We start from the raw sequence: 17,851 nt of genomic DNA, 5'->3' as shown, positions 1-17,851 counted from the left end.
ATTGTAGTTTCTGTAGTTCGAGCCAATCGTCCACGTGCTCTGTCCTGCTGAGTGTTATACTCAATCATGCATCACATGTGCATTAATCCGCAACTGAAAATAGTCCCAACAAATACACTATGTACTCTTGTTTGAGTAACCGAGTGACCAGTAAAGATGCACTAATTAATATTTTTACATCAACAATCAAATCAAATGACAATGTGTAACGTGAGAGGCGTCGTTCATAACAATGTACCCACAGAAAAGGTATCAATCATTAGACTCTTGCAGTTTTCCTCAGCTTTAGTGTTTTAAGGTCTTTCAACTAATTGTTTTGGATTTCACAGCCTGCAAATTTCTTGTTTACTTTTCAGCAGAAAAGCTCTAATACATCACCAGCCCAGCAGACTGACAAAGTTGGCGACTAGTGAACTTGGAGCATTTAGCTGCTGAAGAGCCAGATATGTCCCTTAGGAGTTGGAGGACATTAAAACAGAGCGAAAAGGTTTGAAAGAAATGCTAATGTCGCTCTGTGTCTGCTGGACACTGTCTGCCAAAAAGATCAGTTAATACTTAAAAAGGAACAAATGGGCTATGGACTGAGGGCCACGGGAAGTTGGAAAGTATTGAGAGATGGACAAAAATATCAAATAACGCCAGCCTTAACTTTTAAATAGTGAATGAATAAAGTAATATACATGCAATTGCTAGCTGCACGTTGTGTGTAAGGTCCTTGATTCGCAAACCAAACATTCCTTTGGACAATAAATGGTATTGTATTGTGTTGTAACTGTTCAAAAGGTCTATATGTCCAATACACAAGTGTGTGTTTACTGTATGTGTAGGCAGGAGCTCCGCAGGGTTCAGAGTTCAGCTGGAGATGGCCACGGCCAATCACATGGGCCTCCACTTGACCCCGCCTCCCTCTGCTCTCTCCCCCTCCACATCTTAGTATTCAGGACACAGACATCTACACAGATCTCTATTCATTCACTCAGTGTGAGCTCCAGCATGGAGAGAGGAGAGAGAAGGGTCAGAAAGGACAGGAAAGGACAGAGCGTATCAGATCAACTTGGTTCTTGGGCTTTTGTTTGGGTTGTTTTGTTTTTGGTTTTGTTATATTCGCTCCGGAAAGCAGAGGCCATTTGAGACAAAAGGGCCATTTAGTAAACAGTGAGTGAGAGCGAGAGAGAAGGAAAAGAAGGATGTGGGGAGAGAGACACTGCAGCCCAGATGGGGGTAAAACTGTTAACAGTGTACATAGTACGACCCATACATTGACAGTAAGTGTCCATGGCACCCCGGGGTGGGGTTTACACCACCATTCTCTGACACAGGCATTCACTTGACAACAAGCACTTAGCTTGAGTGTATGGGAATACAACTACACCATCACTCATTCAAGTCAGCCATATTTAACATACATATATGGCCAAATGTGTTTGGATACCTAAACATGACTCACATCTAATTCCAAAACCACAAACATCACTGGCTAGCAGTTGGCATTCAAGTTCACCCCAAAGGTGTTGGATGGGGTTGAGGTCAGGGATCTATGCAGGCCAATCAAATGTCTTGATGAACCTTGCTTTGTGCACATATCATTGTGTTCACTGATCTTTTGTGCAGTTCTCCACTGCTGACAACGTCTCGAAAACTAGATCTGATTCTGAAATAATGCACATCTGCTGCAAATGCTGGATAGTTGAGGTCTCTATTCAAGTAAAAACAGGCCTAAAAGCAAAGGGTAGTGTATGAAAACAGCTTTCAGAAAAATGGAAGAGGGCGGTCCGGTCGAAGATCTCAGCGTCCTTGATTCATCGTTTAATCTGTTATAACGGCCACCAGTGTCTCCTCATCTCAATTCAGTTGCTGTCTTGTGCAACCGACACGTGAATGAGCCTGCACTACCAAGCTTTTAATGTGAAAGAGCAGCTGTGCCTTCATGCTGAAAGGGGCTTTTATTTTGACAAGGCCAGCTGCCTCCAGTGAAAAGAGAAAAGAGGCTTAAATGGACCACCGTGGACAGCCACAACACTGTCCAGTTGAAAAATGTGCTTCTAATCCCCTTCTTCTTCTGCTTCTTCTTCTCCCCCCAAATGTTCCACTCTGTCATTTTTCTCATTCATGTGGTTCTCAAATGTTCTCCACACATCCTGCACCTTTTCATTTGGACTCACCTGCTGTTCACTTGATCTTACTGCCCATACAACCTGTGCCCTTTTGTCTCGCCATCTTACCTCTCTTTGCCTTTTCATGTGTGCACCTCCTGTTGTCTCCTCTTTCCGTCTCCAACTCCCTGTAGCGCCCGCCATGACCTCAGCCACTCCCCCCTCCTCTGAAGGCTCCTCCCCTCAGAAAGTATGCCACTCCCAGACGCAGACTGACATCACCAAGCCCCTGCTGGGCTCCACAGGGGGTGCTGGAGTTGAGGGAGCAGGTGGAGGAGGAACAGGGGCTGGAGGGCCCAATGCTCTGCGAAGGAGGCGCCGCGTCCTCTCCAAAGATGGACGGAGCAATGTACGCATCGAGCACGTAAGCGGGCGAGGGGCGCTGTACCTCCGCGACCTCTGGACGACTTTCCTGGACATGCAATGGCGCTACAAGTTCTTCCTCTTCTCTGCCACCTTTGCTGGGACCTGGTTCCTGTTTGGAGTGCTTTGGTACCTGGTGGCAATGGTGCATGGAGATCTACTGGGTAAGGAGGAGGGAGGATGGTGGAGCTTTATAAGTCAGAATCACAAAATCTCTGCAATATCTCAAAAATGGATTGCCATGAAATGTATTACAGACATTTATAGTCCCAGGAGGATGAAACCTTATGACTTGTGACTCCCTGACTTTTCATCTTGCACCACCAATCGAGTCAAACTTTCTATTTGTCCAATATAGTTATTGACCAAATACCTGCAAAAATAATGATATTCCCATCAGCCTGAACTATACTTTGTGTTTAGTGCTAATTATGAAATGCTAAACTAAGATGGTGATGGTATACCTGCTTAGCATCAGCATGTTAGCATTGTCATTGCGAGCATGCTGATGTTAGCATCTGGCATGGCTGAACACTCTCTGAACAGCCTTGTTTGGATTGAGAATGACACATACTGCATAACCCTTAATAGTACCTGAGACACCCGTCCAATGCCAGTCCATCTGCTCTTACAAGTGCCATTAAATGGACTGAGGAGATTAGGAGTGTTGACCAAACAGATGCATGTAATTATTTATTATGTTTTTCTTTACTGTGATCACACCATAATTATTCCATGTCCCCAAAAATGTTTTTGACTACTTTTCATGCCAAGATCAGATGATAATTAACTATGTTGGATTTTCAAAGACCTTCGAGAACTCATGTCACACAAAAAATAAAACTTGGCTTTCTGTAAAAACGGACCCATGAACTACAAGTACTTTTTTGTGACTGAATAAACAATGAAGAAAAGACACACAGGAATACAGTTTTGCATCACAGAAAGAGCATGAGAAAGACCTGGCAGAACACCGAGAGAGGGAACAAAATGTTCCTTGATAATTTGTTTATACCCCCAAACCCAAGATCCTCTGTTCTTCCTCCCTCCAGAGTTTGACCCCCCCTCCAACCATACTCCATGTGTAATGGAGGTGAAGACCCTGACGGGAGCCTTCCTCTTCTCTCTGGAGTCTCAGACCACAATTGGCTATGGCTTCCGGTGCATCACAGAGGAGTGTCCTGCCGCCATTGTCCTGCTCATCTTTCAGCTGGTCATCACCATGGTGATGGAGATCTTCATCACTGGAACCTTCCTTGCGAAGGTAGTCAGATGTAGTTTTTAGTTTGGTGTTAAACAGATTTTTCTTCTAGGTTCTCAATTATGCTTACAGATTGTCACCAAGTTGATTATTACCACTCTTATCTGTCAAAAAGCAGAGTTATCTCAACAGCTTCCTCCTCACTTGTAGCCTAACAACCTTTCTTTTATCTATGTCCCTGTAATTTCCCTCCTCCACCTCTTACTGTAGATTAGGTTATCAGATGCCCTGTAGATGATTACTGAAGGTTTTGTGAAGTGTTTACAATATGTAGTAACAGCAATCGTTATTATATGTTTTCCTCCATTTGCAAGGTCGCTCGTCCCAAGAAGAGAGGCGAGACAGTGAAGTTTAGTCAACACGCTGTTGTGTCAAATCACGAGGGTCGGCCCTGCCTCATGATCCGAGTGGCCAACATGCGCAAAAGCCTGCTGTTAGGATGCCAGGTATGCAAGTCGCTTTTGGGTATTACTCATTTTTGTTGAGGTGGTTTACATGTATGAGTTTTGTGCCCCTCATCACCCTGAAATACCTGCTGCGTCTGATGCACCTGATGGCCCGTCTGTCTGTATTGTATCTATGTGTATTTTCTTGAAGAGCGTTATTATTGCACTACTTCACCTGATGATGGATATGAACCCACTGACACTGACATACAGTCTCACCTGGAGGCCCATGCAGTGAAAATACAGAACAGAAAAGCTTTTATGAGAACATACGCTCTTTAAAAGGACTGTTGTAATTTTAAATGTAGACAAGCATTCAATTTAGACTACAGTTTGTAACTGCAACTGTAGATGTTACATCCTGTCATATAAAATGATTTCAAGTCCTTTGAATGTTTGCTTAACAGTAACACTAATCTGACCGGTGTGAAATGTGGTTAATGACACATTCAGTGACCTTTTGGTTACAGGATGCCTTCTGCAACCTCTTGGCTACATTTACTGACTCCATCTTGGCTCCCAGGTGACGGGGAAGTTGCTTCAGACGTCCCTGACGAAGGAGGGCGAGACGGTGCGGCTCGACCAGCGTAACGTGCCTTTCCAGGTGGACACGTCCAGCGACAGCCCCTTCCTCATCATCCCCCTGACTTTCTACCACATCATTGACGACAACAGCCCCCTCAGGGCCTGGGCAACAAAAGGTAGATCATGGCTTTAACATCAAATATTTAAACAAATATCAAGAAGAAAACTACTCTTTGACACAACTTTTTTCAAAAAAAGTATGAAAACACATCAAATACCATAATGGTTTTATTTTTTGAGGGTTTTATATTAATATTGATACACAGTATTCCCAGAAAATTACATATGAACAATTGTTTTTAAATGGAACCTCAAAGCATACTTTGGTGTAATATGTTTTATAAAATGGTCGATATCTTCATTTGAAATCCATTGAGAATAACTGTATGTACATTCTGTATGTATTTGTATGTAGGTGTGTTGGTATTTACGGTCATGTGCTGCGTGCTTGGCTGCCTCTAACTGTCCAGAGTTGGGCTGGTTTGGCACCGGAGGAGAGGTTTTCTCTGGCTGGAATGTGTGTGAGAAAGATCGCCAGAGACACCCCTCATTAGAGCACAATGCTGTACAGTCTGGGGTGCTGACACGAAGCCTGGACAGATCCACTTACAGCTGCCCAGACCTCTCAGCGCTGGAAGTCACAAAGGCATCACTACAGTACTGACGGACTCTGAACGCTGCGTTATTTACACTCACGCTACTCATCTACTGTAGATGGCGTCTTTCATTTCCTTCCTTTGCCTCAATTGACACCTTCATGCTCTGCCCTGTAACTTTCATTTCCGCTTGTTTTCTAGTTAGTCATCACTACTTCCCTTTCCTCTTGTCTTGATAGATGATGATTAGCCTCTCTGTGATGAACCTTGAACTTCCAGTCATTTTAAATGCAGCCATATTTAAGAGATTATATTACAGCACATATAATACCATCCATGCCAACTGTAACAGTAGCCGCTTTGTTGCCAGGTTTCCAGCGTAGCTTCATCTGGGTTGTTTCCTGTCAGAAATGCAGGATTTGATGCTTTAAAAGCACACAATAACACATAGAGAACCGAATGCTTATACCTTATTATTTAGGGATCATAAGATGCTGCCCAAGCTGACTTTGAGTTGCGCATGTAAGAACCATTTCATGTGTCAGATCTGTCAGTGTGTGAGCAAATGAGCAGATCTCCAGTCAGCATTTACACTCATTCATTTCACCTAACAACTGATGTGAAAATGAAGTGTCTTGGATGAGCGGTGATACACCTTCTACCTTACAAAAACACTGTATGGTTCAGTATCTATCTATCTATCTTATTTATTCTTATTTATTATCTGTCTGACCCAATGTGACCTGGGATAGCCTCCCCAGCTCCGTGCCATCAGGATGATTACGTATAGTTCATGGATGGATGGATGAATGGATGATTGGATGGGCGTCCCTAATTTTCAAGTCTGCAGTTCTCTGGCATACATTCACGACTATACTCACGGTTGAGCACGCTTCTGTGCTTACTGGTTCTTTGAACAGAGCTTCAGAGCTCCCTGCAAAGCTGGCTTTATGTTCTCAACATGTACTAACCTTCGGGCAGGGACCCGCTCTGATAGGAACATTCAATACCCACTTCCAGTGCAACAGTGTGTGAATCTTGTCGCCATTATGTGACTATGATTCACTGAATCAGGAGGGCAGGACGCTGTGGAGTCTATAGGAGAGGCATCGTGGCTGTCCAAACCACTGAGCTAGAATATAAGCACATTCCTCTTAATCGTGTAGTTGTATATAAACTGTACCACACAAGGCTGAGGCGAAAATTAAAGTCTGTGTGCACACTGTGAGAAACACCACGGAGGACTCAATCTGACAAATCTGATTTCCTGAACTGAGGTCACAAAGAGATCACAAAAGTCTGCTGGGGCTGATAACAAAACACAGCCATGTTAGCGGCTTTGTGAGGCTGTGTGCAGGCACAGCGGTGCTTTAGGCTAAATGCTAACATGCACACTATGACAATGCTAACATGCTGATGTTAAGCAGGTATAATGTTTTCCATGTTCACTGTCTTAGTTCAACATTTTAACATGCTAACATTTTCTAATATGCACAAAACACAAAGTACAGCTGAGTCGAATGGAATTGTCATCAGTTCTTTGACCTTTGACCTGATAGTGGCATCACATGAAAAGTAAGAGGATCACCAAATGAATGACATCATCCCGAGTGGAGCATGGATCCATGCACCAAATACCACGGCGATCCATCCCAGTGACCGACCAACTGACATCGCCATCCTGGGAGCCGTGCTGCTCGAGATGCCAGGAGGATCACCACATAAATGCAGATGAGCCCTTTGCACCGCCCACGAGAGGCCAATATAGAGAATCCATCAACCAAGTTTGTCACAGTGTGTACAAGCAGTTGCGAAACCTGGTGTTTTTTTCCCTGGTGGGAGCGGTACTGGGTCTGGGTTAGGGTAAGGACTGTTTAGACAGATGACAGAGTCTGCATTCTGAGTGAGGCCTGTTGATGCAGGTGTGTGCTTGTTTGAGTGCATATGTCTTCTAGTGTCTCCTTTTGTGTTATCGCGGCGGTGTGTTGATGAATGACAAGTCTATTCTGCATGTGTTTTTGTGCGTGAGATCCGGTCAAGTGTTTTTGGAATCAGTCTGTAAGTGGGGAGGTTTTAATGTTTTGGAAATTTCAGGACGTGCGTGTGCTTGTGCACGTGTGCATGTTTGTGTGTGTCTTTCTTGAATCAATCTGTGACCTAGACTTGGATTCTTTTGAATCAACTGGGATTTCACCTCTAGAATACAGTGCAGGGCTGAATATGATTATTCAAACACCCAATGGACAATGATATGAGACAACTAAGAGATCATCTGTGCAGAAACACTGCAGCTTAATGCTGCTTCATGGATATTGGCAATGTATCACCTAACTGTAACTGTAATGTGAAACCAGATCACCAGACCCCCTCGGCTCTATGGACTATTTTAGCTTATTTTTTATTTTTCTGTCTGCACATCAACCCTGTTTCCAGCTGTACCAGCCAGCTTTTTTCAACGGAAAAGCTCTAATAAACCCACTGTACTCGATCTGTCCAGCACCAAGCTGCAGACAGACACAGGTAGCAACCAGCTGGTGAACATGGTGGAGAATTTAGCAGCTTAAGAGTCAGATACTTCCTTCAGGAGAGTGAATATTGGACTTACACTTGTGAGGTGGTCAGACACATGATTTAAAATGAATGAGTATGTTGCTCTGTCTGCTGGATGTGTGATGGATAATCAATTTTCAAGCAGGTTTTCTGTTTCTGCAGTTTGTTTTAAATACTTTATTGTATTAAAACTGCAATGGGATGAATTCCTGCCTGAAATGGAGGAAACTGATATAAAAAACATATGGCTCTCTTTGGAAAATGGTAGTTTTTTGGTTTGTTGTTTAACTTCAGGTCTTGTGTGTCCACCAGGTGGTGGCTGGACAGACCCGGAGCTGGCTGACTTTGAGCTGCTGGTGATCATGAGCGCCACGGTTGAGCCGACCTCCGCTACCTGCCAGGTTCGAACATCCTATCTCCCCGACGAGATCCTCTGGGGCTACGAGTTTCCCCCCGTCGTCTCCCTGTCTCCCTCAGGAAAATATGTGGCCGATTTCGCCTTCTTCGACAAAGTGGCCAAAACCAAAACCCCACCCCTCTTCAAGCAGGCCCTGCCACGGAGCCCGCCATCACAGGCGTCCCGCTACCACGGCGGCAAGGAGGATGGCACGGACCCAGAGAAGATGCGACTGGAGGAGAACTACAGGGGGGAAGAGAAGGGGCGAGAAAGGGGGCGCATCAGAGATAGCAGCCCACTGAGTGTGCGCATCAGTAATGTGTGAAGGAAAGAGAGAGACAGGAAGAAGCTGCAGAAAGCTGATGTGAAACTGAGAGATGTTAAAGACAGGAAGAAAACAAACAAGCTGCTCAACAGAAGAAGTCAAATTCCCACACGCGTGTATACAACACTCCTACGCATGAGGAAATTAAACACCTGGGCCCACCAAGTATATATGTGTCTGCAAACAACTTCAAAGGGAGCAAGTTACAAACCCAACATGTACAAATGAACAGCACAACATCATCAAGTCATCCATCGAGACATTTTCTAAACTTATATTCATTTTTCTCTTTTGGAAAGGACTTTCCTGTAGCTGGAGGAAACGCTGCAAACACTGCAAAAGTCCTCTTCTTATCAGGCCATTTGTGTCTATAATGTACAAAATTGTTTGTTGGAAACAGGTTAAGATACTCTCATCTTGCATAATGTTTCACCTGTTTTAAACTCAGTTACAAACTGACTTGAAAAGATGATTTTTGCAGCGTAGTTGAACGTCTGATATGGATGTTAATCACTGAATCACAGTACTGTTTTATTTTCTTTTTTTTTAATAATAAAATACCTGCAACAGGTGGCGAAAATACTGGAACCATATTATATTTTTAACGAAGGATTTTAAAGGAATGTATCATATTTTATGTACCCAATAGTTTCTAACAACGTTGTTGCACCTGAAAATATTGTACTCTTTGATATGAATGTCTTTTCTTTTTTATTGGGGTAAATATGTTTAGTAATATTACTAAAAGCACTTTAACTTGAAAGAAAAGTGGCATTTCACATAAGGGGAATAACTGAACTAACTGATACTTAATGCACTGTAATAAATGATTAAATCTGGTGGTTATGTTTGGGGTTTGTGAGTGTGAGCGTACGTTTTTATGCTTGAAAATGGGTAATTTTGTGAGTGTGATAATACTGTATGAACCTTTTTGTGAACTGCCTTAAATTTTATGTACAGTATGTGTGTGTTAAGGTACCTCTGTACAGTGTATAAAAATATTTTTTTCTACATTCTTCATTTCTTTATGTCCTGACATTTGATACACAACTCCACATCTTCAACATACCATATTAATTGTTGTCACTTCACAATGTTATTTCTGTAGAGTACAGTACACCCATCTTTGTGCTGTTGTCTTTTTTTTCATACAGTGGTCATGAAACTATTTGTAGATTCTGCCAGTGTGTGTCTAATCAGCTGCCTTTTGTATTAGATAAGTACATATATTTGGATAAGAATGAAATATCTTTTTACCTTACATGGAAATGGCGACAGACGCATCAAAATTAGATCAAATTACGTGATACGTGTTCAAGGGGACCAGTCAACTTTCTTGGTTAATGGTGACAAAAAATTTGATTTTTTTAAGTAAAGGAATGAGGAACATCAGAAAGAAATGTGAGATAGAGAGATAGATTACCAGGAACTTTTATACTATAAAATGTTTTTGTTTGAATGGCCAACAAAGCATGCTATTAAAAATCAGTAATATATGATGTACCTGATGATCTGTTTTCAATATGTGCTCCTGATGATACTATGAGATGAAGTGCCACCATTCAAATGAAATGTTCCTCTGCTGCTCCAGACAAGCCCAATGAAAAGGATTTGTATTTGAAAGATATCTGTAGAGAGGTTGTGCTTGTTTATACTACAAAGCCGACTGTATACTGTTTATGGATCACTCATAAAACCGGAAGCTCATTGGTCTAACTTTTTAAGCAAGCGCAATTTTTAAGTGGCTCTTTAATAAATGTATTATTTACAAGATGTCTATGTGTGTGCATGAAACAAAACAACAAAACTGTTTGAATGGTCTCCACAGGCGAATATACATAATGAAAGATAGAAGGCCCAAAACAGCACTAACATAGGAATACAAAGAAATTGATTTATTTGTATTTTTTCCCCGGCATATATTGTTAAATAAGTACACAATATGATGTGATCTAATCTCATCTCTACTTTAAAAAAAAACATTAGCTAAACATTAGCTGGAAGCTACGTTAGCCACTCGCTAATTACAAGCTAAAAGGATAGGATAGATAGGATAGGTGACTTTATTAATCCCCAAAGGGAAATTAAATTGTCATAGCAGCCAAAAACACAGAATACACAAGAAATATAAGAACAAATACACAAAGAAAATTATACAGAAACATACATTAACAAGCAAATATACATTAACAAGCAAACTGCTGAATTTTGTGATCTTGAATGCAGTTGAAAAGCCTATACCTGAAAAGGCACATTGAGGTTAAAATGTCTAAAATAAATAAATAGGTGCACAAGTAGTAGGGAGGGGGGTGGCAGATAATACAGACACAGCATACATACACAGAATAGTATGATATATAATATCAATATAGTGTATGTTATGTGATGACTGTGTAGGTTTAATATATATATGATATATGTGTGTGAGGGTGCAGTGAGGTAGTGCAGAAAGTCCGGTTCAGTCCAGTTCTGTGAGGACCGGTCTGGCAGAGGCAGATGTATTAAAAAGTCTGACAGCAGTCGGGGGGAACGATTTCCTGAATTGTTCCTTTGAACAGCGGGGCTGGATGAGTCTGCTAATGAAGCTGCTCCTCAGTTTGTCCACTGTGTTATGGAGGGGGTGGGAGGTGTTGTCCATGATTGCTAGCGGTTAAGCTAGCATCCTCTCCTCAACCACCTCCTCCAGGGGGACGAGTCTGGAGCCAACAACAGACTCTGCCTTCTTGATGAGTTTCCTCAGTCTGTTGGCGTCCTTTGCTTTGATCCCTGCACCCCAGCAGGTCGCAGCAAAGTAGATGGTGCTCGCTACAACAGACTGATAGAACATCTGGAGCATCCTGTTGCATACCTTGAAGGACCTGAGCTTCCTGAGGAAGAAAAGCCGGCTCAAGCCCTTCTTGTATACAGCATCCGTGTTGGTGGACCACTCCAGCTTGTTGTCCAGATGGACACCGAGGTATTTGTATGATGGGACGATTTCCACATCCGTCCCCACCGATGGAAACAGGAGAGGGTGGGGACTTGTTCCTCCTGAAGTCCACCACCATCTCCTTAGTCTTTGCCACGTTCAGCTGCAGGTGATTCTCCCCACACCATCCCACGAAGCGGTCCACCAAGTCCCTGTACTCCTCCTCCCGTCCACTCTCCACACATCCTACTATGGCCGTGTCATCTGAGAACTTCTGCAGATGACAGGACTCTGTGCAGTGTTTGAAGTCTGCAGTGTAGGTGGTAAAGAGAAAGGGAGATAAGACAGTTCCCTGGGGGGCTCCGATGTTGCTGATCAGACGGTCAGACACACGGCTCTGTAGTCTTACGAACTGTGGTCTTCCCGTCAGATAGCTGTGGATCCATGCGACGAGGGGAGCGTCCACCTGCATGTCCTCCAGCTTGGCCTTCAGCAGTGTGGGCTGGATGGTATTGAAGGCACTGGAGAAGTCAAAGAACATGATGCGGGCTGTGTTGTTGGGTCTGTCCAGTGATGAGTAGGCCCTCTGCAGCAGATAGATTATAGCATCATCAACCCCCACACGGGGCTGGTATGCAAATTGCAGAGGGTCTTGTGATGGGCACACCTGTGGTCTAAGGTGTGCCAGGACCAGTCTCTCCATGACCTTCATTATGGCTGGCTGTGATGTGTAGTCCGGTGTGGGTGGTGGGGGATGTGGCAGAGTCTTTGATGGGTGTTAGCAGTGGGGTGATAATGGGTGGTGGGGGGTGCAAGTCAGAGGGGTGTCTGCTGTAGAGGTGTGAGGGGGGAAGTGAGGTGGAGTTCAGGCTCCCAGGAGCCATGGGGGGGGGGCTACTGGGGGTGGGGGTGGTGGAGTCAAACCTGTTGAAAAACTGGTTTAACTCATTGGCTCTTTCAGCGTTCCCCTCAGCACTGATCCCCCCACCTTTCTTCTGAAGGCTGGTGATCTCTCTCATCCCACTCCACACCTCTCTGGCCTTGTTCCTCTCCAGCTTCTCCTTCAGTTTCATGCTGTAGGCATCCTGGCTTTCCTTAAGTCTGTGTTTCAGTTCTCTTTGTACTCGCTTGAGCTCAGTGCGATCCCCTGCTCTGAAAGCCCTCATTGAGAAGAGCCTTCAGGTTGCTAGTTACCCAGGGTTTGTTGTTAGGGTAGCAGCGGACCTCTTTAGAGGGGATGGAGTTGTCCACACAGAACTCAATGTACTCCGAGACACAGTCAGTCAGGCCATCAATGTCCTCACCGTGTGGTTCAAACAGGGCATTCCAGTCAGTGGCCTCCAGTCAGTGGCCTCCAGTCAGTGGCCTCCAGTGCGCCACGCAGTGACTCCATGGCCTCATGAGACCATTTCCTCACTGTCCCATAATATTTCTAAATAATGTGGTCCTAACAAAGAGGACACTGATGTTGACTCACCACAGCATGTCGACAGGTTGCTATTTCTGTATTAAAAACCAGGAGACAAGCTGTCCTCAACGGACTGAGGTAGGCCTGACCTGTTTATTTTATTTTAGCCCTGTTTGAGGTCTGAAAAATGTTTCTGTTTTGTTAACCTGTCGGCTGTTTTTGATCATTAATTAGCCTCATTATTCATTTGAACAGGGCCGCTGCGTTGCCATTGGGTTGCTGGAACAACACAGCTTATTGTGCGTGGATGCAGTTGAAAAACAATAAGACAGGGCTTTTATACTTTGTTGTTTCACATACAAAATTCTTCAATTGTCACAGACATGCAAAAACGGTTAGATTGACTCACATAGTTTGAATACCTGCTCTATTTCCTGCACAAACCACAGGAAAAACCCAGTCACATTGTATCCCCTCCAAACATATAATATGCTCACAACAACCCACGTGTGCACACACACACACACACACACACACACACACACACAACCAGGGAGAGAGAACTAAAAGACAGCCAAGTCTCAGCTCCTGTACTGTATCATTATAGGGTTAGGCTGTGTGGGTTGCATTCAAATGAATATAAACAAATTACGCGTTCATTTGAAAGTGAAGAGGTGACAGCTGCGATGCCGTTTCCTGCCTGCTGAGACCCACCTGCTATCACTGCTCTGTTAGATTCATGCTTTGTCACACCCATATAAACCATCGCTTCCTGCTTAACAATTTCAGACATCACATTATGTGCCAAAGAATTTTGAGTGGAATGAAAATGCTTCTTCTTCTGAGTTGTTGGATTATTGCAGGTAAGATGAATAAAAGTTGCATTGTCATATTTGTGTTAGATGTCAGGACCCGTTTGTCTAAGTTAGTTTCAAGTTAATGTAAGAAATGTATTATTTTCTGAGTTTTGACAACTTATTGGTTCTCATGCAGCAGTGTGTGTTTCCTATCAGGGATTACAGCAGAGGGCCCACCGACGAGGCACTACCGGGTGAAAAACAGCTCATTATGTCTGCACGTTGGAAAACCACCAGGTTATCTTCCTCCGACAACATGGCTTTTTAATGAGAAAGTTATTGTTGTTAATGAAGACATCTCACCGAACTATACAGACAAAGTGGTTTATAATCCAAAGAACCTCTCCTTGTGTATCAACCAACTCACTGAGAGAGACAGTGGAATCTATAAAGTTACGATCATTGTTAAGTTTGTTCAACGAACTGAGAGCCACAGATTAATTGTTGAAGGTAAGTTCTTTTGATTTCATTGTTTATCATTATTAGGAGTCCTAACAATACAAGTTTTTTTTTACTTTTTCAACTTTTCTCAAACATTTATTGGAGATTACAGATCTAGGGGAAGTACATAGGAGGCATTTTACGTTGTTGGCATCCGCTGTTGTACGTCCCTATTCATTTTCATGTTAGTGTTTCACACAATATGTGAAAAGTTACCTTTTCCCCCTTATTTCAGCTCATTGAGTATGATTTTGTGTCTTTTAAATGTCTGATAAAGATCATGTGGCTCGAACCTTCATGTAAATTTGGTGTTATCAGCATTTGACTATACTGCCTATATCATCCATGTCAGCACTAAGGATGCTGGGGTACTGTAGGGGCACGCAATATCCAGGGAATTAATGAAATATACAAAAGCAAAACAATACATATAAAGTGGAGGGGCATTTTGAATTATGTTCTCTTGTATTGGGCAGGAAGCTTCATCTGAGGCTTGTGTAGATAAGATCTGTTGATGGTTTCTACTAGTTGCCACCAGAGAATGCCAACAAATCATCTAATGCCTTAAATATATCTGCTTGGGTGGGTGTTGCAGAAACTGTCCCCACACCTGCCCTCTGGATGTCAGTAATGCGCTCCAACCTATCTGCTGGATTCTGCAACATCACAGTCAACTGCTCCATCTGGGACGACTGGGTGTGGTCTGTCTGTGACGGAGACAGTTGCCGAACACCTCAGAGATCGTTCAGGAGGGTCAACATCACCATCTCGGCTGACAACAGATTTATTGTCTGCAGCGGCAACAACCACGTCAGCACAAGCAATGTTTCTGAAAGCATAAATGCAACGTGTGAGTATTATGGGATGTTTTTAAGGAGGCTGTGTTCGTTGATTTATAACACACCCGGTGACAGCTCTGAGGTTCACCAAACTTTAATTACAGAAAATATATATTCACGTCTTTCTTTCTTTTTGGGCCGCCACCTCATCATTGTAATAACTCAGTTGTTGGGGGTATTATGTGCTAAAATGTGTTTTCATGTCTTTCTAGGCTTTAATATATCTAATCCTGAACATGAAGAGACACCACAACAACCCAATGTAACAGTTATAGTTATAGTTATTGCAGCGTGCATATTGCTCCTTACATTTATATTCTTTGGGGCAAAGGGACTCTTTTCCTCTGAATATACTCACCACGAGGTAAGCTGAATTTACTAAGCAACATAAAAATGAATCTTTGTGATATCACTTTACGGATGGAACATTACAATAGTTTGACGGCAGGATGGTGTACTCCTTTTTTAATGAAATGTTTTGAGATGATTGCAACTAAAACAATTCTTCAAGATGTGGAATTGAGTTTTACTTTAATGCTAGGAGGTCTGTGACATTTTGTTTAAAAAACTCATACCTATTTTACCGCATTATTTCCAGGCACGTACATCTACTGCTCAGTTAACAGAAAGCCAGCCAGTGGAGGCAGCGCCACATCCTGTGCCTAGAGTCTCTACCTCTTCTTCCAGTCAATCTGAGGCCTTTTATGAAAACATGGAAGCCACACAATCCAGCCAGACCAGCAGCCCCAGAGAGGAATTGGGGTCCAAGCAAAGTCAGAACGTAGATACTATCTACAGCCTTTTAGAGGAACCAAATGCGACTGCCTCTCTTGGCAAGAGTGGCCGCATTAAAGATACGGACGGACACAAGAAGATACCAGAAGCATCGACTTCACGGTCTGTCACCCTGGATGAGGCAAAGCGCGCCACACAAATTGACACAGTGTACAGTGTGTTGCAGAAGCCAAAATATCTGGAGTCACAGCACCACCAAGAGGTCAAAGAAGCTTTTCAGAAGCCAAAGAGATGAACATGACAAGGGGAAGAAGCCTGTTAGAGAGCACTCTGTGAAAGCCAGCAAGATGAGGTGGACCTTCATGCAGTATTTACTTTACACTGGAGGACCCATCTTAATGGATTATGCAATTGTTTGGTACAGTGTTTTGGTGTTTGCTTTGTTTCATTTTGGGTTATCCGGATTTTCTTTGATAATACAATTTATTCTTCACGTTCAATGATCATAAGCATTTACGTGCTGTGTTCATTATAACACATACATGCTCCAACTGCAAGCACCTGAACTGAACTCAGCTTGTCCTTAATGAGTGACCCACCATTATAACAGCATGTACTGTAACATCCAGTGTTGTCAGCGGCAGCAGCAGTAAGATACAGACTCTCAGCTGAACCAAAAACATTTCATACATGCATAACTCAACCAGGACTTAATGAAAATAGTACGTATTAGTAGTGTCATTAATAGCTGCGTGCATGATCAGGAAAAAGCAAAGCAAAAGATTGTTTATCATCTATTATTATCTATGCACACTTTTTGTACATCCTGTTAGTATAATGACTCACTTTCTCTGCTGTGGTCTGATCATATCAACACGCAATTAAGTGTGAAGAGGTGCTGGAAAGTTTATTTCTCACTTTTTGCTGACAAGTATAAATGTGTCTTGATTTTTTTCAGGCTCAAGTTGCAAAGTGATCTTTACAGCACAATGGAGCAAAACATGCAACGGTTTATTTCAGTGTTCATTTGATTTGATTTCCCCTTTATGCATTTAATTTCTGAAGTCATTGTAGCAACATGAGGTAAAAAGGTATCTCTACTCCATCCATATTATTATGTTTTTTCAAAGCCAAGGCTTTGACTCCTTGCTAGCCTCTGTTGCACTTCAGGCCACAAATCAAGAGAGGAATGGATGACATCATTTAAAACTACACAACTACTGAGGTGTTTAGGTATTTTTGTTACATTTAGACACCTAATTTTCAGTAATTCATACAGATCTAGGCACAGATTAATGCACAGGCAGACGTAGGCTGTAGCCTGGGGCTATTATGGCGACCTCTGAGCTGTCGTCCAGTTTCAGTCCATGAAACTGGACGACAGGTTAGTTAGTTAGACGTAGAAATATGTGCTGAGTGGACAAAGAGATGGAGAGAACTTCATATTATTTAGTGCATGAGCTGCCTTCCAGTTTTGATCTATCAGTGTTCAACATGCAGTTGTGTATTGTTAGCCTGTGTATGTTATAAATTAGTGTAGGTGATTTAATATACCTGTAAATAAATATATGACATTTGCATACATATACATATACATATACACACAAGACACCCTCATCTAAATAAAGGGACTGTGGGCACATACTGCACAAAATGCACAAATTAACAAACCTGAAAATTTTTGTTAATATTTGATTAAATGTAATGGTCTTGAATGTTTCATGGATGATGCAATAATTGCATATTGTTTATGTCATTTTATAATTTAAAATTTTATAGGGACCAGGAACAAACCTTTGCACAAGAGGCCAGATAATATATTTTGGCAGTTGGCAGGAAGTGTAAACATGTCAAAGTATGCTGCGGTCAAAACCACTTTGCTTTGAGTAAACGGGAAAGAAGATCAGATCGGCCATACTCAGAAGAAGTTAAAAGAAATGTAACTTCTCTTTCTGCTGCATTATTATTAATTCAAAGTAGTAACATA

The 17,851-nt window shown here is 42.6% G+C and overlaps 2 protein-coding genes across 2 annotated transcripts; both read left to right on the top strand.

Moving 5' to 3' along the window:
* The first annotated feature begins 2,295 nt into the window (after positions 1 to 2,295).
* kcnj10a (potassium inwardly rectifying channel subfamily J member 10a) lies at positions 2,296 to 8,676 on the top strand. Its single transcript, XM_070929739.1, has 5 exons — positions 2,296 to 2,680; positions 3,569 to 3,780; positions 4,092 to 4,223; positions 4,747 to 4,924; positions 8,267 to 8,676. The coding sequence occupies exons 1-5, from the start codon at positions 2,296 to 2,298 to the stop codon at positions 8,674 to 8,676; spliced, it is 1,317 nt and encodes a 438-aa protein (XP_070785840.1).
* A 5,055-nt stretch (positions 8,677 to 13,731) lies between these two features.
* On the top strand, positions 13,732 to 15,795 carry LOC139306254 (uncharacterized). The gene is made up of 4 exons (XM_070930203.1): positions 13,732 to 13,855; positions 14,006 to 14,299; positions 14,886 to 15,140; positions 15,728 to 15,795. Exons 1-4 carry the CDS (start codon positions 13,732 to 13,734, stop codon positions 15,793 to 15,795), a joined length of 741 nt encoding a protein of 246 aa, XP_070786304.1.
* The last annotated feature ends 2,056 nt before the right edge of the window (positions 15,796 to 17,851 follow it).

The sequence above is a fragment of the Enoplosus armatus genome, chromosome 23 (assembly GCF_043641665.1).
Source record: "Enoplosus armatus isolate fEnoArm2 chromosome 23, fEnoArm2.hap1, whole genome shotgun sequence".
Taxonomy (NCBI): domain Eukaryota; kingdom Metazoa; phylum Chordata; class Actinopteri; order Centrarchiformes; family Enoplosidae; genus Enoplosus; species Enoplosus armatus.
The sequence above is the reverse complement of the archived record's forward strand: the minus strand, read 5'-3'. Positions and strand labels throughout refer to the sequence as shown.